The sequence below is a fragment of the Sminthopsis crassicaudata genome, chromosome 3 (assembly GCF_048593235.1).
Source record: "Sminthopsis crassicaudata isolate SCR6 chromosome 3, ASM4859323v1, whole genome shotgun sequence".
NCBI lineage: Eukaryota > Metazoa > Chordata > Mammalia > Dasyuromorphia > Dasyuridae > Sminthopsis > Sminthopsis crassicaudata.
The window spans coordinates 83354447-83375748 of NC_133619.1; the positions used below are offsets into that span (position 1 = coordinate 83354447).

General features: G+C 34.4%; 1 protein-coding gene across 1 annotated transcript in view; it reads right to left on the bottom strand.

Moving 5' to 3' along the window:
• Nucleotides 1-17448: 17448 nt before the first annotated feature.
• Nucleotides 17449-21302, bottom strand: part of LOC141561885 (aldehyde oxidase 2-like) — a 76195-nt gene continuing 72341 nt past the window's right edge. The window contains exons 27-28 of the mRNA XM_074301970.1: nucleotides 17752-17827; nucleotides 17449-17617 (exon numbers count right to left, since the gene is read on the bottom strand). Of these exons, the coding sequence (XP_074158071.1) occupies nucleotides 17774-17827 (54 nt within the window). The 3' untranslated portion in view covers nucleotides 17449-17617; nucleotides 17752-17773. The remainder of the gene's footprint in view (nucleotides 17618-17751; nucleotides 17828-21302) is intronic.

Here is a 21302-nt window from a genome sequence, read left to right on the forward strand (position 1 = left end):
GATAACTTGATCAAAAATGTATGTACTGGAAGGCTAAGTGATTACACTGCTTATTGATGGAAGAGAAGCTATTTCAGTAAACATTTGTTAAGCGCCTACTGTATGCCAGGCACTGTGCTAAGTGCTGCGCTTACAGAAAGAAGTAAACATCCCTCCTTCTGAGGAACTTTCGGTCTAATGGAGACAAATAGATGCAGAGTAAGCGATACATAGGAAAGTACGAATGGAAGGGAGAGGCTGGGGAAGACTTGCTCCAGGAGTTGGGCAAGTGGGAGAGAAGTGTTAGCTGGGCATGGGATAGAAAGGAGAGATCAGAAAAAACCTACTTGACATTTGGCTGAGTGAAGTTTGGTGGTGCCATAAAAGTGGGGGGGGAGGGGAAGTAGCATGTAATGGGGCTAGAAAGATAGATTGGGATTTTTAAATGAAGACAGGAGTTTGTATTGGCTCCTGATGCAAACTTTGGGATTTACTGAACAGGTTAAGGACGTGGTTAGGCCTGGATTTTAGCAAAATTACTAGTGCCTATAATGGAGCGAAAGACCAGCTCTGCTTGGACATGCGAGTGAATTGGATTTAAGGGAGGGCTGAGCAGGGTCCCCTGCCTCACTTTCCCCTCCAGAGCTATTGGGATCAAGTGGCAGGATGTAGATCAGATGGTCCTAGATGCAGTAGGAGGTCTTGGCCTTTTTAAGCTGAAATCTTCCCCAGGTTCATTTTGACTGAGGCCACATCCATTCAGTGATTAAGGTGAGGTAGCAATTGAGGCAGAGACTCTCCTCTTTCACATCCAGAAACAAAAGTCTAAATGAGTGGCTATTGCTATTTACATTCAGTTTGAGTCAATCTGAAGGATTAGGTCCTTGGTAGCTAAGTAGATCATGGGGAAGGCCTTGATTAGAGAAAGCCTTTGTTGAATCTGAGTGGCTCTGAAGGGGTCTTTATTGCTGTGGGCCCTTGTTGAATTGCTTGCAGTGATAGAATTATCCTGACCCGCCAGTTATTGCAATTCCTTTACTAGAAAAGGGCCTCCCCTCTCCCTTGTCAGTGGCTTGTTGAGTAGGAATTGTCCACTTTATGGCAGCTAATTCTCTAGGAATTTAGCCGGCCTTATGGCATCAGGTCTTACTTCCATCTTGCCCAGTTGTTGATGTTCTTAGAAGCTTTGCCCCTTGTTATGATGTCTTTCCCCTTGTTAATTTCCAAGTTCTGTTAGGGAATTTAACCAGAGTTTTCCTCTTTGTTAATTCCTAACTCCCCTTTGAATTTAACCTGCTGCTAATAGCAATAAAGTTTTTGTTTCTTGATTTGGAGAGGATCTAAAAGCCTACAGATTTTTTTGACACTTTGTAACATGGATGTTCTCTCCTAAGAGAGAGGGAATCTGGGGTGCAGGGGTTGGGCCTATGAAAGGTGTATTTACATGAGTGTTAGCAGGTTTTAGAGAAATGTGGATAGATACTGGAGAACATAAAAGGAAATAATCTATATGAAAATCTAGTTGATAATGAGAGAAAGAGAATTTTCGATGTAAGCTCTGAGGAGAGGGACCCTCTTGTTTTTGTCTTGTTAACCCCAACTCCTAGCGACATATAGGAGCTTGATAAATATTTGTTGAATAATTAAAACAAGTAAGTCTTTTACAATATAATCCAGGATTTGGTGGGACCATGATTGAAATAGTAAGTTTTCAACCTCACGTCAATAATTACTTAACTTGTGTTAACCTTGGAAAAATCATTTAATTTTTCAGGGCCATGTTTTCTCCTCTGTAAATGAAGAGATTTGACTTTCTCTTCTAACTTTCAAATTATGAAATACCCATCCTCTCCAAACAACCATGGAAACCTATGGGGACTCTGAATTCTTATGAAATGACGAGGAGCTACAAAGAATGCATTTTAAATTAATTTTATGTTGGATAAAGAAATAGAAAAGTTTCATTTCCAGTGATGGTTAACTATAGAATTTCTAATGTTCAGTAGTGATAAGGTTTTCAGAAGGTGTGGTTAGCAGAGGAATTGATCCCTGAGGCAGACAGAGAGAAGGCTCTGATAGAGATCAGTTTAGCTCCCTTTGGGGAGGTCATCTAGTCTGAAATTCAAGTGACATCAAACCCCTGAAACTCACCCCCTGGAGAGGGTCTTGAGTAGTTTCACCTTGTCATCCCCCGTCAGAAATCATGTCCCCGAGGATAAATTTTCCCTGTAAAATCTACTTATGGGCCATCCCATGGCTGGTTGCCCTCCTTTGGGTCAGTTTGCCTCACGATGTCATTCTCCTTACTTCCCCTCCCCCCATGCCACGTGGTATCTCCACTGTGTTCTTCAATCCCACTTCTTACAGCTAACTCACTCTTTTAGGATGCTAAGTCCCTTTTAGGATTTAGCCTGCCAGCTAAGGGTGTGCCCCAATCTCATGAGATAGTCTTTCTACTGAGTAATTGTGAATTCCACTGAGAAACTTGTTTTTCATATGCTCTCTCACTCTTATTTCATATTTACCATTCCTGGTGTCTCTTGTGTCCCTTCATTTTGTCTGTAATCTCCCTAAGTAAATCTACCATTTGCCAAAAAGAGTGGCCATTGAATTCTTCACATGAACCCAGCTTTTGGTGACTACCATCATCTGGTGTCTTTATAACCCACATACATCATTTTGGCTCAAACCACATCATTAGGATTTTGGAATTTTTTGATAGTTTTTTTCTTATTTAGAAATTTAAGACTAGCTTTTATGTGAGTGTGTTATGGATTTTGTGAAAGACAGGTTCTTTGAATACAGGCTGACATTAGGAAATATCTGGGTCAAGGAAGATGCAAGATCCTCTGCAAACTTGAAAGTAGTCCAAAATTGCATTAAATTACCCTTCCTATCATTTTGAGTTTAAAACTTACATTAAATTAACATAATGCACATTTCATAATAGAGCATTTTCTATTGCCACCAAGAAAAATTAAGAGTATTTTAAAATTATGAATGTATATGTCATTTTTTGTTTGCTATATATCAGACATTGTGCGAAAGTACACTAGATACAACTATAAGCAAGATTTTTTCCTGCCCTCAAGGAACTTGTATCTTTAGCAGGGAAGACCACAACTCAAAGCAAAAAGGAACTGGAATGAGGGATATATGCCTGAAGACTCACTGAAAAGTGTTGTAGAGACTTGGACCTTGTGGGATAAAGCAAAAACAGATCTATCCAAAGGATATCCTTAAGAGCTGAAGGATCCAGAGTATGGAGTCCAGGTTACCAGTAGAGAGGAGGAGAAAGTGATGGGACATGGTTAAGATAGATGGGGACATGGCATGGAGGCATAGGCATGGGGCAAGATAAGGCATGAATGATGATGCTGTATTTGTTATGACAAAGTTAATAAGTAAAAAAAACCCCCCAAAACCAAAAAACTTAACAATACATAACATTTAAATTAAAATATATAGGTAGGCTATTCTTTTAAATGCATTTTTTCCCCTGAGGCAATTGGAGCTAAGTGACTTGCCCAGGGTCATACAACTAGGAAGTATTAAGTGTCTGAGTTTAGATTTGAACTCGGGTCCTCTTGACTTCAGAACTAGTGCTCTATGCACTACACCACCTAGCTGCCCCATTAAATGGAATTTTTAAATACAGAATAAAAGACAAACATTCTGGCATTTGGAACTTTGTGAATAGTTGAAATAATTGCTGGGAATCTTAAGAAAGCTGTTTTGTTTGAAAAAGAAATACAGTAATTAACTGGTGTGTAAAATTAAGAACTGGTTAGTATTTATTGAGAAAACACTGCCTGATCAATTCAGTTCAGACCAATTCAAGGTGACAAACGTTTAAGAAAAGGAGTTCCTCCCCTTTTCTCCTTTCCCTACTTCCGGCTATGTGAAAGGATTTCACTTGGCTGCTCTGGGTGCAAAGAAAATAGGTTCTGATCCCTGTTCATAAGAAATTTGTATGGAATCCATCCATATATTAAAAATGAACATATCTTGAGGTATAAAACATTTTCTATTTTAAGTTTTATTCTTCTGCAATGATTTTAAGTTAATGTAGTAATTTACATTTACTTTAAGATTTATAAACAACTTTCCCTATAATAAGCCAGTCAGGTAGGTAGTACTAATCATATTTTTAGCTTCTTTTTATAGACAAATTGAGGCTCAAAAACTGAATTATGTATAGTTGTATAGCTAGTGTTTGACCCTAGAGGTAAAATACTTCTTGAAGAGTTGTTTGCTAATTCAAGTTCTCTACCTGCCCCCCTTCCTAGTCTCTTCATATACATTTATTTGTCTTCTTTTAAATTAAACTAACTACATTATAGTGGATGATCATCATTATTCCTGAGGATGATTTCCCGAATTTCATTAAATGCATTTATTGTCAGGTATATTTACTGTCTTGTAAATAGTGCTACCTTTTCTTCTCATATATTTCTGGCTTTTCTCTTAAAATGCAGCATTAAAATCCTCTTGGAAAATTCCTCACATTTCTTTCTAAAAATTTTTTTGCTTTTAAGCAAAAATTTAGATTTAGATTTAGAGTATGACTGAGAGTTCTCTCCCCCCTACCTCCCCAGGTATTACAAGTCAAATTTATTTAAACTTAGCTTCAATTTTAAAATTAAATCCATGCTTTGACATACTTCTAAGAGAAAGGGGATGAGGGTTATAAAATCAAATTAACAATGATGTTTTAAAATTCAAGTTTAATAGCTATATCAACAAAAACATATAATCAAATAAGCAAAAAATTATGAATAAAATCTTCATAAGCCCTTAGCAGAGGAAGTAAAATCAAACTAATTAACCAAAAAACAAACAAATGGTAATTGCAGTATGTCCACTTCTAACCTATCCCTCCCACCCTCCAAGTTTTACTGACTTTGCCTTTAATTTCTTTGTACTAGTGTGTTTTTATTATAGTCAAATGTAGTTTGTTTGCGTAGTTTGGTTTAGTTGATCTTACTTTGATACTTTAGAGCTTGACAATGTATTAAAGAGACAGAATCCAGGCATATTCTCCATTGATGGTGACAGAAATCTGGGGATATGCAGTCACTGCTGGGAAAGTCTCTGCTTGTAGAAGAAATAAAGAACTCATAATCCTGAAGCTGTGAATCCAGAGTGCAGCTTTGTTAGTGGTTACTATTCATGTGAAGACATGCCATCTAGTAGTTTCCTATTTTAAATAATTATTCTTGCTCATTCAGTTGTTTTTATCTGTCAGAATATAAGTATCAGAATACCAAGTATCCATTCAGTAATAACCAGAATTTAACAGAGTGCCAAAACTCCTATTGCTAAAACTCATACTGCTAACAATATATATTTTTAATTGTATTCTTTAAAAATTTTTACAATTCCAAATTCTCTTACCTCTAACCCTTCCCTACTCTTTGAGAAGAAAAAAATAAAATGAAAATCCATACGAATATACAGAGAGAGTCACAGACAGTGGGGGAACTCCAGGTGGGGTATAAGACCCTTCAGCCCAGAGGGAATTGCTGACAACTTCTGGTTTGGCTCCCCATCTCCCCAAGGGCTGTTGGCCATCCTGAGAAGTCAGGGGGCAGTGACAACCTGTATTGTGATTGAAGCCAAATGATACCGTTCAGGTGAAAGAGTGATACCAGGTGGCAAACTACGTACAATAGCAAATTTATTTATGTGGTCCCACGTGCATAGTGTTGTTTTTGTTACGTAAGGATATGAGAGTACAAAAGGGGGAAAGTCCTTGGAATAAGCAGACTCCATTATTCCATCATCCTCAGGAGTCCCTCCTCATTATTTCTCCATTAAGATGGTATATTTTAATCACCCTGGTGTGGGGGCTTTAGAAAGCAAGGTACACTTTGTCATCCCAACTTGGGGGCTCTAGAAAGCAGGACACAACAAATATATGTAGTCATATAAGCCAGATTTCCTTATCCTAAAGAACAATTTTTTTTTCATCAGTCCATTGGAATTGTGGTGGATCACATTGATCAGTTACAAAGACTTTGATAGATGATTAACTTTGCAACATTTCTGTTTCTGTATAGATTGTCCTGGTTCTGCTCACGTCACTGTATCAGTTCATACTTCCCAGGTTTTTCTGAAACCATCTGTTAAATCATTAGTTACAGCAATATAGTATTCCATCATGTTCATACTTTTTAACTTGTTCAGCCATTGCCCAATTTCTGGGCATTCCCTGAGGTTCCAATTATTTGCTACAAACCCCCCCTCCCCCCCAAAGCTGCTTTAAATAGTTTTATATATTGGTCCTTTTCCTTTAATCTCTATAGGGTGTAGTAGATAGAGATGTTACTGGGTCAAAGGAGAACTATTTAATAACCTTTTGGGGGCATAGTTCCAAATTGCTTTCCTAAATGCTTGGCCTAGTAAATAGCTCTATCCACAGTTACTTGTATCAGTTTTTAACAAAGAGTGTATCTGTTTTCACACACCCTTTGAATACTTATCATTTTAGCCACTCTGATAGGTATGGGGTATGGGGTGTTGTCTCAGAGATTTTAAATGTGAATATCTCCATTATTAAGGCTGCTAGGTGATAGAGGGGATAGAGTGCTAGGCTTGGAGTCAGGAAGACTTGGATTCAAATACAGCTTCAGATATTTGCTAGCTGTATGATTTTGGTTAATTCATTTAACTGTTTGCTCAGTTTCCTCCTCTGTAAAATGAGATGGAGAAGGAAATGGCAAGCCACCTTGGTACAGAGAGTAAAACTATATTAGTGGGGAACCCCAATTTACCCTTTTCAGACCTAGATAAATCTTAACAATGAATAAATAAGAATTAATTTATTTTTAGCTATATCAGGCTCTTTGTGTAGGCAAAATCTTTTTAATTTTGTATAATTAAAATTTTCTATTTTACCTCATGTGAACCTTTCTATTATGTGGTTACTCTCTAAATAGCTGCCATATTTAACTAAGAAAAGTTAATATTAGAAAATATTCATTCATCTCCTTAAATTCTTATTTGTTTGTGGTTAAATTTATCTAGGTCTGAAAGGATTAAATTAGGATCCCCTACTCTCTATTTCCTCTTATAACTGAACTGTTCCTTCAGCCATGCCATTTGGGACATAATATGTTCAATATTGATATCAATTCATTGTGCTACCTTTTAGCAAAATAGGATTTTCTTTATCTCTTTTAATTCGATTGCACTTTGAAATAATTTTATCCTTTACTTTTTTGCTTCAACTGAAGTATAATAGAATGTACTCTAGCCCTTTATTTTAACACTGTATGCATCATTCTGTTTCAAAGGTACATTATGTAAACAATATATTGTTGCATTTTGGTTTCTAATCCATTTTGCTGTTCCTATCCTTTTATGTTATTTTGTCTGTCTCATATAATATCATGAACTCTTCCCCATCCATAGACCTGACAAGTAATTTCTTCCCTGCGCCACTAATTTGCTTATGATATCATTCTTTATGTCTAAATTATGTACTCATTTTGAGTTTAGCTTGGTATATGGTGTGAGATGTTGGTCTATGCCTAGTTTCTGTCAGACTTTTCCAGTTTTTGCAAATCAGATCTTATTCCAAAGCTGGGATCTTTTAACAAACATAGGGTTGCTGTGCTCATTTGCTTCTGTATATTGTATACCTAATCTCTTTCAGTGATCAAATACTCTACTATGTACTACCAAATTGTTTTGATGATTATATATTTCTAGTACTAATAGGCCTCTTTCCTCTCCCTTTCTCTTCCTTAAAAAAATAATTTTTATGATATTCTGGACTTTTTGTTCTTTCAGATGAATTTTATTATTTCTTTTAGTTTTTTAAAAATAATTTTTGATATTTTGGTGTACAGTAAATAAATAAGTTAATCTAGTTAATATTTTATTTTATTTAGTATTATCATTTTAAGATAAGTTCCATTTATTCCTATATTTTCTAATGTCTTAAACAGGAATGGGTATTTTATTTGGTCAAAAACTTTTTCTGCAGCTACTGAAAATAATCATTTTTTTTTGGTTTTTATTATTTCTATGGTCAATTACACTTAACATTTTCTTAATATTGAATTAAGTTATATATTCTTCGTATAAATCCAGCATGATCATAGTGTATGATCTTTGTGATTTATTGCTATAATTTTCTTGCTAGTGTTTTATATAAATTTTTTTTGCATAAATATTATTAGGAAAATTGGCTTATATTTTTCTTTTTCTGTTTTGACATTTTCTGGTTTAGGTATCAAGACCATATTTATGATATAGAAGGAATTTGGCAGGACTCCTTCTTGGCCTATTTTTTTCCCAAGATAATTTATGTATTATTAGATTGTATTCTTCTTTAAATATTCAATTAGAATTTTTTTAAAAATCCATTTGGTCTTGGAGATTTTTTTCTTAGGGAACTCATTTATGGCTTATTCAATTAGTTTTTCTAAGACAGGGTTATTTAAGTATTTATTTTATTTCCTGTGTTATTAATATAGGCAATTTATATTTTTTATAAATATTCATCAATTTCATTTTCCCTAGATTTTTTTTTAGTTGTATGCCCAAATAATTAATCTGTTCTTTCTTTTACTCATGTGACTGTCAAGAGATAAACATTTTCCCCTGAAATATAGCTTTGGCTGCAAACCATAAATTTTAGTATATTGTCTCATTGTCATAACTTTAATGAAGTGATTATTTCTATGATTTGTTCTTTGATCCACCTAATTTTAAAGATTATGTTATTCTATGCTTCAATGGATCTTTATTGAATATAATTTTTATTGCATTATGGTCAACAAAGACATATTTCATATTTTGCTTTTTTGTATTTGTTCATGAGGGTTTTGTGTGCTAATACATGCTCAATTTTGGTGAAGTGTTATGCAAAGTTTAGGAATTGGGATCTTCCTTTCTATTCCCATTCAGTTTTCTCCAGAGATCTGTTTTATCTAACTTTTTAAAAATTCTATTCATCTCCTTAATTTGTTTCTTATTTATTTATGATTAAATTTATCTGAGTCTTAGAAGAGTAAATTGGGATTTACCTACTAATAGAGTTTTATTGTCTATTTCCTCCTATAATTCATTTTACTTTTCCTTTAAGAATTTGGATGCCAATGAAAGGATGATTTCAGAAAAACCTAGGAAGACTTACATGAACTGATGCAAAGTAAAAAGAAAATTGTACTCAATATCAGAAATATCATATGATATTATAACTCTGAATTATTCTCAGCAATATAGTGATCCTAGAAAATTCCAAAGAACTTATTATGAAAAATGCTGTCCACTTCCAGATAAAATAATGATGGAGCCTGAATGCAGATTGAAGTATACTTAAAAATTTTTCTTTATTCTTTTTCTTTGTCTGCATTTTCATATATATATATAGCTAATATGGAAATGTTTTGCATCACTGCACAGAATATCAAATTGCCAGCCTTCTTAACTAGGGGGAGGAAAAGGAGAGAATTTGGAACTCAAAATTTTTAAAAATGTTAAAATTTTTCTTTACCTGTAATTGAGAAAAATATTAAATGTAAATAAATTAATTTGGATGCCATATTGTTTGGTGCATATATGTTGAATATTGATATCAACTGATTGTTTTTTGGTACATTTTGACAAAATATTGTTTCCCTGTTTAATTTTTTTTAAAATTAGATCTATTTTTACTTTTGTCTGAGATGAAAACTATTGTCTTTTTTTACTTCTGCCCCAGCCCCTTAACACTATTTTGTATCTTTCTGTTTCAAGTGTATTTATTGTAAACAACATATTGTTGGATTTTGATTTCTAATCTATAATGTTCTCCTCTAAATTGTAATGTTCTCAGGGAGCAGGTTTCTTGGGGAGCTTTTGGGAGCAGCCTTAGTTTCAGTTCAGTTCAATAATCACCTCAAATTCAGCTAGGAGTTAAAGTCCAGATCCTTTATTGTTTCCTTCAAAATAGCCTGGTTAGCTTTCTTAGAGGCCTAGCTCTCTCTTTGGTTCTGAGAATTCTTTTCGCTTAGTCCTTTGTCTCTTCCAGCTTCTTCCTCTAGCTCCCTCTGAATCCAAAGCCTCCAGCCTGCACAAAGGTGGAAAATGGAATGAATCTGACTCTGCCTCTCAGAGTGGGCTTGTGAGTCTCTGTGTCTGGCCCTGAGAGCTTCTTGCTTATATGCTATGCCTTGAGTATACTCCAATCATTACATCACTAAGAAACCATTATTTGTTGTAGGATTAAATCAATGCTAAATTAGATTTAACCATTGTCTCCTCAATTCCACTCAGTACCTTGTTTCAAGTTCTGGCCCATAACATCTCCTTGTAGGATCAGATCAATCATACTGAACCATGCTAAATTAAATAATTATTGTCTCTATCAATTCCACTGTCTTAGTATCTTGTAAGAATCATAACACTAATCTATTTTGTTGTTCTTCCATATTGTGAGTTCATCCCATTCACATTTACAATTATAATTACTAATTGTATATTTCTACCCAGTGATTTTGTATCCTGTTCTTGTCCTTCATTGCCTGATCCCTTTTTTCCATTCCTAATGGAATATTCTTTGTGGTACCCATATCTCTATAAAAGTACCTGTCTCTTCCAGGGATTAAACAAAGTTAAGTTTTTTTGTATTCTTATATTAGTTATGGTTTCTTACTCATATTTACCTTTTTGCTTCTCTTGAGTTCTTTGTTTGAATGTCATGTTATTTTCAGCTGTATTTATCAGGAATTCTCGAAAGCCATCTATTTTCTTAAATATCCTTTTCCCCCCATCATAAGATTATACTCATTTTTGTTGGATAGGTAATTCTTAAGCATAATCCTAAATCCTTTGACTTCTGGAATATCTTACTCCAAGCCCTCTGTTTACTTATAGTAATGGCTACTAAATCTTTTGTGATCCCCAGTTCTTGAATTCTTTTCCCCTTGATACTTGTCTTATTTTCTCCTTAATCTGAGAATTCTGAATTTGGGCTGTAATATTCCTAGAATTTTGGGATTTCTTTCAGGAGGTAACTGGTAGATTCTTTTGATTTCTACTTTGCCTTCTTGTTCTAAGATATCTGGGCACTTTTACTTCATAATTTCTTGAAATATGTTTAAGATCTTTTTTGGAGGTTGTTTTATGATTTTCTGATAGTCAAATGATTTTTTTATTTTTTTTTTTGGTGAAGCAATTGGGGTTAAGTGACTTGTCCACAGTCACACAGTGTATGTGTTCAATTCAGTCTGAATCTGGATTTGAATTCAGATCCTCCTTACTCCAGGGCTAGTGCTTTATCCATTAACTCTAAGTGGCCCTGTCAAATGATTGTTAAATGATATCTCCTTGATCTGATTTCCAGATCAGTTGTATTGGCATGACTTCCCCTCCTATCAGAGGTAAATGGTTGCCAGAATGGGAAAGAATTCCATACCTTTTTACCATCAGGTTCTTTCAAAATTCTTGGAGCTAGTCCTGCTTATTCACTTTGTTTTTTTTTCTGGTCTTAGAATATCCTTTACATTGAGAGCTTGATTTTGAATCCTAGAAAATCTTTAGAATGGATTGTTCAAGAGACAAGAGTTAAGAGAGGATTTTAAAAAGGAAATAGTAATTAGCAGATTATTAATTAGTATTATTATTATTATTATTATTATTATTATTATTATTTTGGTGCGAGAGGTTGAGTAAACTTAGGGGAAATACCATAAATGTAGTCACCCAAATTTTAGCAAAGCATTGGTAAATTTTCTCATGTTCTCTTTAGAGAAAAAGTAGAAGATAGTGGCTAGATATTAGTAGAATTAGGTAGATTTGGAATTAGTTGAATGGCCAATGTCAAAGAATGATTGCTGATGGTTCAATGCTAGATAGGCAAAAACTCTTCAGGGGAGTTAGTTGCCCCATGGATCTGTGTATGTTCCTTTGCTGTTTAAAATTTTTATTAATGATTTTTATAAAGAAATAGATGGCATACTGATCAAATGTTCATCAGAACATTGGTCTGAATTAAATAATTTATAGTTTAATAAGGATCATTGTAAAAGTTTTCATTTATGAAACTAATTTCTTGAATCCAAATATCTGATGGGGAAGGCAGGCAAAAGTGTGTTGAAAGAGAACTACAAGTTTTAGTGGACTATCAGTATGATGATTTGGAAGCCAAATAAAACCTAATTTTATATTGATTGAAAGATTGAAGAGGCATAACTTGCAGGAAAAAGGAAGTGATGGTTTTTTGTATTCTACCCTTGTCAAACCACATTGGAATATTGAGTTCAGTTCTGGGGACCACAGTTTAGAAAGGATATTGATTAGCTGAAGAACATTCAAAAGGAAGGGCAATCAAGATGGTGAAGGCTTTCAAATCCGTGGATTTGAACACTGATTGAAGAATCTGGGGAGACTTGGGACTGTTTAGCTTGGCAATAAAAAAGGCTGAAAGGGGACCAAATGATACCTTTCTTCAAGTATTTGAAGAGCTGTGTAATGGGAACCTCCCACCAATGCTTATCAGTAACACTTTTGTAACTTATTGTAGTATGTTAATATTATATTTTACATATTATGATCTTTATACATTATATAATTAATATTTAATTAATATTATAAGATAATGCCAGTAGATTAATAATTATGTAGATTATATGGTAGACAATTAATTGTTGACTAAGTAAATAAAGGTTGTGTGGAGAAATAGAGATCAAAACTTTAGTTCTTGTTGCATTGATTTTCTTATGCTTTGGTTAAAAACTGTTAGGTAACAAACTTTCTTGCTCCTGTCTTATCCATCTACTTAGATTCCTTGTATTACTATTAGGAAACATCATTTTTCTATGAGAACTCAGGGCCACCATTGGAAAGTTAAAGGGTTTTGGGTTTTTGTTTTTGTTTTTTTTAAGATTCCTTAGTTTTATCTTTTACCTCTCTCTCTGACTGTCTCTCCCCTTATTTCTCTCTCTTTTCAAATTTTTCCTATCACTCTGCTTAGAGCTCTCTTTTGTGTTTTTTTTCTCACTTTGCTTCATATCATATGTCAAAGCTGCAGGCATATCTGAACTCACATAGTAGATTCCTGAGAGAGTGCTACTTCAGGCTAATGAAACTTCAAGGATTTGAATCTACTTATAAAACCTTCACTTATGAGCTCTTTTGGATGTGTTTACTTTTGCTGATTAGTCAGAAGACAATTAATTGCCATATAATGAAAGTGTATAGTAAGGAAAATAGTAATAAAACATTTTTCCCCATAAATCTGGGGCATGGTCTTCTGTTAATACTACATATATATCATCAATGGAAAGAGGGATCACATGTAGAAAACATTCTTTGCCAAGCTTTTCCCATTCAGTTTCTCTTAATTCTATAGTGCTTTACCTATTAAATTATCTCCAGTTTATCCTGTATATATATCTGTATATATTCTATGTATGTAATGGTTTGCCTCATAGCTTCCTCATTTGTTTGTGAGCTCCTTGAAGTAGGGATTTTTTTTTTTTTTTTGGTCCATTATATTCCTAATGTTTAGCATGTTAAGTGTAAGTGCTTAAAAAAATGCTTCTTGGTGATTTCTGGGTACCACCCTAGAGTGTGTTTTGGGGAAAAGTTCATAGGTAGGATTAGTGATGACATGAGTGTATTTTCTTGTTTTTGAGATCTAGGGAAGAGAAAAAAAGGTGGGGGAGCTAGGAGGTTGCAGTGCTTTTCACAGTATTGGTCTCGGTTCCCTTGTTGTCTTTGCATTGACAAGCATTCATGCTTCCTACATTAATAATAGGCATAAATCATGATGAAAATATGAGATCAGATCCAATCTAGTGTTGCCTAATTGAACTATACAAATTGAACTTGCGTTATGCAAGGCATCACTCATGGAGGACATGTGTAACTTAGGCAATCCAAATTTAAATATGCATTCAGTTCCTCCTACCTAATTTTAGAAACTTGATGTACCAAATCATTGATTTTAAATTTGGTCACTGCCCATTGATTGAAAATGGTTTAAAAAAATGATAATATATGAACAAAATGAAATATTGTTGATAAAAGGAAATGGAACACGAGGAATATGAGAAATTTAGGGAAAGATGGGAAGATTTATGTGGGCCAATTTAGGCAAAAAAAAAAAAAAAGCAGAATCAAAAGAATTGTAACCACAATGACTTTAAAAATGCAAATGAAAAGATCATTAAAGGGAAGTCAAACTTGGAAAACAAAAAATGAAAAGTATCTCTTTCCCATAGCAGAGAAATAGGGGGACAACCAGAGGGTTCTGTTGAATACGTTGTGAAGTTAGATTATTGTATTGAATGGGATTTTTATTTTACTTGCTTTTATTTATCACAAGAGGAGGGATCAATCATGTGTGTATATATAATTATTGTTTAAATTAAATTAGAAGATTATTCAATTACCAAATACAACATTAGTCTTATTGTATGAATCCAAAAAACTATCTTCAAATATCTTTTTTGGAGTGTTTTTATTAATAATCATGCCAATGAAGTACTGGTTAGTAGAAAATCTCGATTTAATAACACAATTCACCACACACTTAATTTAATGCCCTCTTTTTTTTTTTTTTTGAGTACTGCTCATTGTTTAAAAAAAAAATAATCCCCCAAATTCCTAACTTGCATATACTATAATTAATTAATGCAGATAATGAAATTATCTTTTTGCTCCCTCAGTTGATTCCATCATTAAGAATATTAAATTTTTACTCTTAAAAATTAGGTGAAACATAATTCTTGAGTTCATTTTAATTTTTATTTAAATCACTTCCTACTTATCTTCCTGATATATCTACTTGTGTGTTCTTTGTCTTTCAATTACTGAGCATCTATTTAACCTATGTTGAGAAGGCATATATCTATGTATTTATATCTATTTCTATGAAGCTATCTCATTCTAGAATTACAGAATCCCGAAGTATTTCATCCTTGTAAAAGGCAAGATGAGTTTGATTAGGACTCCCCAAGTCACTGTTAAAAGCACAGAAATACAAGTATGGCTGACTAATTCTCTGGTTTCCTTCCTGTTTTCATTTCTGGCTGCTTGCTCTTCTTACTCCAGGTCTAAGCTGCAAGCCCCTGTCTTCTCACCCATATTTGCTTTTTTCTAGCTACTCCCACATCATCTCTCTCCTGCCCCTGGATTCCTAAGTTAAAAGTCCTCCTTACAGCTTGCTACTTTGAAATCCTTTTTTCTTGAAATTCTGATTCAAGAGGGTAGAATAACTACCTGATGCAGATAACATCACCTGCCACTACTGAGCAAGATTTGAAACTAGAGCAGTGCCTTCAAATTGGGGGGTTCTACAATTGCTATGTCCTCTGTTTCCCTCAGGCAAACTTATTTAATACTTCTATTGCAGTTTATCAGCTTCTGTCCCTCAACTATCAGATAGTCCCTTGAATCATGGAACCATACACTCTCTGTTTCAGGCAAACCTGCCTATTTACTGTTTCCTAGCACTTGGCATTTCATGTCCTGCTTTCACATCTTGGCCACAGTTTTCTCCCTTGCTTGTGATTTTCCTCTCTTTTTCAGTCTCTTGAGAATTCCTTGCTTCTTCCACATCCTACATTCTATGACAAGTCTTTTGTCAATGCTTTCTCTTTTCTCAAATTATGGTACATCTTATCTGGTTGCATATTGAATGCTCTCTTCCCCCTGTAGAATATAAAGTTCCTTGAGTCTGATTTTCATTTAATTTGAATCTCCTTCACCTAGTGCGATATCTGGCCCATAATATATGCATATTTGATTGGATTAGATTCATAGGCTTCTCTCATGTCCATCCTGTAGAATCATAGACTATAAGAAATGAACAGTATTTTAAAGAAGTAATCTAGTCCAAGTTTATTTGTTTACGAATGAGAAAACTGAGACCAAAGAAGCTAAGTGGCTTCTAACTAAGGTCACACAGGGAAAGAACCAAGTTTATAGTTCAGGTCCCTATGACTCTGGGGACAGTTCCGATTCACTAAGTCCTCTCACTTTAGCCTTTTTTTGTTCAATTTAGGCATAAATCATTGGTCCCTAATATCAGAGGGCATATCAGTTTTTTGTTATTGAGGTCCCATTTAATTCTCTAGTGCTAATATCTGGTCCTCAAGGGCCATTTACCTCTAGAATCACAGATTTTTAGAGTTGGAAGGAATCTTATAGGCCACTTAATCATAACACACACATAAGGAATCATCTTTATGATATATCTATAATCCTAATTCACATTAGCTTTTTTGAGATGTCATATTATGCTGCTAATTCATATTGAGCTTGCAGTCCACTAAAAGTCCCAGATCTTTTTCACACTTCCTGCTGCTGAACTTGGTCTCTCTATCCTATGCTTTTGAATTTGATTTTCTTGCTTAGGTATAAAACATTACATTTGCCCCTATTACATTTCTTCTTATGAAATGTTCTAGCATATAACAATTTTGGGAGATTCATCCAGTATATTAACTATCCTTCACAAATAAAAAGCTTATTAATCACTTCTTGATCAGATTGGGCCCTATTTATAAGCGATTTATTATTAATTTTTTTTAAGGATTAAGAAATTAAGGACTATGGAGTCCTGTGGGGATATAGGTATTTCAAATTATAGTTGTAGGTATGATGATTACAATGTGATGGTTCTTTACAACCCACTTTGTTCCATGTGAGGCTTCATTATTAAACTTATGTGCTTTTCAATATTGGAGAGGATATGGGAATCATTAATGTGAACCTTATGATTTATTGTTCACAAATATCTTTAAATGTCTTTATGGATCCCTCCCTACTTGAAACAAAACTACTTTAAATGACTGTTGGCTAGTTGATGACTAGCCTCTCCTTAGCTGTCTAATGTATGAACATTAGAGTTGGAAAGGATTTTAGTGATTATATAGTCAACTTCAGGCAACAGATAGAGCTTTGACAAAAAGCCAAATTTCTAGACTTTCAGGCAAATGACAGAAACACTTCTCTTGGAGTCTGAAGGCCTTGGTTAAAAATTCAGCTCCCCTGACTCACTAGCTGTGACATTGACCAAGGTCTTTGAATGTCATTTTACTCACTCATAAAATGGGTATTATAACAGTACCTACTTCCAAATGTTTTGTGAGCAAAGTGGGCCATGAACTCTGTTTTTTTCTGACTCCAAGCCCAGTACTAGTCCTCAATTTTATATACTACTACTAACTAATGCTTTAAAGATAGTATAATAATGGAAGGTTCAGTCTATTAAAAGGGAAGGAGCAGAGAGAGAGAAGGGGGAAGATGATGATGAAAAGATAAAAAAGCATCAATAGAAAAAGAATTTTAAAAATAGACAATTGGTATTCCCTTTTTTAGCACTAGAGATGAGTATATTAGTTAAGAAGCAAAAGGCTATATTTCTTTATAAAACACAAAAAATCAATCAGAAAGAAATATAGTTGTCTCCTGCAAAGCATGTGTTTGTAGAAAAATGTACAATAACCAGCAAATTTCCTATCAAAGTGTTGATCGTCCGTCACATTTATGAGAACTATAGCAATGTTTATAAAACTGATTGTTTTTCCATGTCTAGGTAGATCTGAAGAGGAGTTCTGGTCTAGTTTGTATTAAAAATCCATCCTTGTAATTTAATCGTTCTTTTAAATCATGGAAAGAGCAGCCTCTTCAATATCTGAAAGGAAAAAAAAAAGTTGTAAAGAATAATATAAAAGAAAGAGTTCAAGGCCTTCCTTTGATTTATTTGGCATGCAATAAATAGCTAAATGGACAGATGAATGAATAATTTGTGAACTGAAAAGATCTTACCTTTAAGTAAATGATGAAGATATTAAGCAATAGGGATACACCAAGGCTTAAAGGTCTTTGCATCATCTATTGGGATCTAAGAAAAAGGACATGTAACATTATTTGTTAATACTGTAGTCCTATTACATGGATAATAACTTGTCATGACAAACATATCCATATGTCTTTAAGTTAAAAAAATTTACATGGGATAACCCTAGAACTTGGAAGAAGGAGCAGATCAAATAAGAGATCAATTTCTTCTCTGCTTATCATAAAAATCTGGTTGTTTGGCTCTGGTTGAGTACTTCTTCCAGCCATCATATTTGATTTTTATTCAGGTGATGTGACGCTGTTAGAATACTGACTTTGCCCATCTGGGAGGGTATGTAGGTTGTGGTAGAAATGAAATGTGACTCTACAATTCTGATGGTGAACTAGTGGAGTGGTACCATCAGTGTTTGATAAGAGTGGAGGTACTGGGGCAAAGTGTGGAGATAGATTTCATGGAGTTGACTTTGTTGGAAACTCCATTTTCATAATACAATCTTCTTCCCCAAGATAATGGGGTGGGTACCATAGAGAAGAGGTATCATAGTGTAATAAATTGAGTTTTGGACTTGGAGACCATTTAAAATCCTCTTTCTGACAAGTATTAGTTATGAAACCACTGGCAAGTCACTTAATCTGTCTAAGCCTTGATTTCCTCATCTAGAAAATGAAGATAATATAAATTTCACTATTTGTCTCATAAGGGTTGTTGGGATGTTCAAATGAGATAATTTATATGGACTGCCTGCAGTCTCTAAAATATAAAAATGTCAATTATTTTCTATTCAGAATTTTAGCATTGTTAAGAAGTTAGGCATTGTATAGAACAATTATCCATATTGTTCTAAGATCCTTCTTGCTGCCTCTATCCCTTATTTTGCCAGTTAGTGAAGAATGGAAACCTTGGCTCACAATGTCCTTTTTTACCTTACCTTCTGTCCTCATCCTTGGTACTGCAGTAAGAACATTGATATTCCTTCAAGTCAAGTCTGGTGAAGAATTAACTGTGAGGAATCACTTTTTGTTGTTATTCAGTCATTTCAGTCCTGTCTAGCTCTTCATGACCCCCTTTGGGGATTTCTTGGCAAAGATACTGGAAAAGCTTGACAATCCTGGAATCAAATAACCCTTCCATTCACCTTCTTAATGCCTTAATGGAGAGTAAGAGTAATAGTGTTTAAAATTCTGGGACTGTAATTAGGCAGACCTGACTTCAAACCTCAGATTCTTACTAGCTGTGAAATCCTGGGCAAGTCACTTAAATTTGCCTCATTTGTAAAATGAACTAAAGAAGAAAAATGGCAAACCAATTTCGAGCATCTTTGCCAAGAAAACCCCAATTGGTGTCAAAAGAATTATTCTGTAATAGGACACACCCACTTCTGCAGATGTGTAATAAAACAGACTTTCTGAGTATAAGAAGTTATTTCTCACAGATACAACTGAACTTAACAATAAAAATAGTTGAAGGAAGTTATGAAACTGAGGGCTGATTAGATGATGATGTTTTGAAGGTAAAACAAGAGAGCCTTAGCAACTTAAGGAAGTTCAGGTTCTCAGGCCATTCCCTTTCCCAATCCTTCTTAATTCTAATGCTTTCCTTTTAATTTTGTTCTTATTTATCCTGTACATAGCTTATTTGTACATATTTGTTTGTATGTTGTCTCTTCTATTAGATTGTGAGGTCTCTGAAGTCAAGGGACTGTCTGTAGCCTTCTCTTATACCCCTAGCACTTAGTAGTGTTTGGCAATGTCAGATAATTGAATAAATGTTGATTGATTCATTGATTGGTTAAAAAAGAATTAAGCACTTGCTAAGTGTCAAGTAAGCTCCGGGATTATAGATATAAAACTAAGACAATTCCTGCTTTCAAGGAGCTTAGATTTCTTTTTTTTTTTAATTTATTTTTGATACATAATGCTTTATCAATCATGTTGGGAGAGAAAAATCAGAGCAAAAAGGAAAACTATGGAAGAGAAAAAAAAACGAAAAAAAGTGAACATAGCATGAGTTCTTATTCCAGAAGCTGGTGTTTGTGGGTTTATCAAATACTAGATTATTATAGTCATTGATTATAATGACTACCACTCTATCTGATCTACCACTCTATTTCTTGAGCTTACATTTCTAATAGGTAAGAAATGGTGAGGTAAATGATACAGTATATAGCATGCCTGACTTGAAATTAGGAAGACTCATCTTCATGAATTGGAATCTGGCCTCAAACACTCACTAGCTGTGTAATGCTGGGCAAATCATTTACCACTGTTTCCTCGTTTCCTCATTTGCAAAATGAGGTGGAGAAGGAAATGGTGAATCATTGCATTATCTTGATGAAGATTTAACAACAAAAATGGTGTCTAGGGAAGGGTGTTTTGGTCTAAGAAGTCAAAGGAATATTTAATGGAACAATAGTCTATTGACACACCCTTTCCAGAAGATGTAAGAAGTACATACAACTATGGGTCAAGGGTAAAAAAATGAGGTCACACTATTCTAGGAAGTTTAGAGGACTTTTTTTTTTTAATTAATTAAATATAAATATATAAATACATTTTTTAGCTTCTCTAACTCATGGTATGTGCAGAGGAGATATGGAGATATGAATATCTATAAAAGGGTCAAGTACTCAATGACATTATCTATCAGAAAATTCTCCTTTAGTTATACTCTCTTTATTCCAGTGATTCTAAACTCCTTCTTAAACTCCACTGCCTGATCCTTTATTCCCATTTCTCTTCATAGTAGCCATACAAGTCCTAGCAAGCTCCAACCCACCTCCCTATAATGTTCTTCTCTTAATTGTAATGTTCTCTGGGAACATCTCCTTGTAGGGTCAGGTCAATCATACTGAAACATGCTAAATTCCACTGGCTTCTTAAATTGTGATTTTTGACTCTAAATGGGTTTTTTTTTTAAACTAAATATGGGGGTCATGAAATTATAATTTTAATTAGTAAATGTTTGATTTGTATATCTTTTATATACTTGTATACTTAAAGTCATATAAAAACTTCTTGGGCAAAAAGGCATTGTGAGTGGAAAAAAAAATTCAAGAAGTTCTGCCATAGACAACAAACTTGCTTTCTGTAGAGGACTGAACCTCTGAAAAGGTGTACTTGCATCAGACAGCAGAGCACTTAAGGCTAATTACCTATTTGCTGTGAGATAATGGCTTTATTAGTATATACTTAGATGATATGGTAATGTGATGTCTCTCCTCAGGATTGGTGCTTGCTGAGTGTGTGGTAGTAAGGTAATTGTAGGCAAGGATTGGAGAGCTGAGGGAGAGATGAGAGTCACTTGGCTGCAAGACAAGGAGGAGAGAGGTGGAGACCCCGGACTCTAGAGTCCAGGATTCACTTTTCCCCTTAAAGATCAAGGACTCTGATTGATCTGAACTCTGACTGATCCTGAGGCTCTCCAGAGAGTCAGCCCGGATCTTATAGCTTTCATCTTAAAGCTTTTCCTTTCCTACTTCTTTCATCTCTATTGCACCTCACAGAGACCTGGTTCTCTC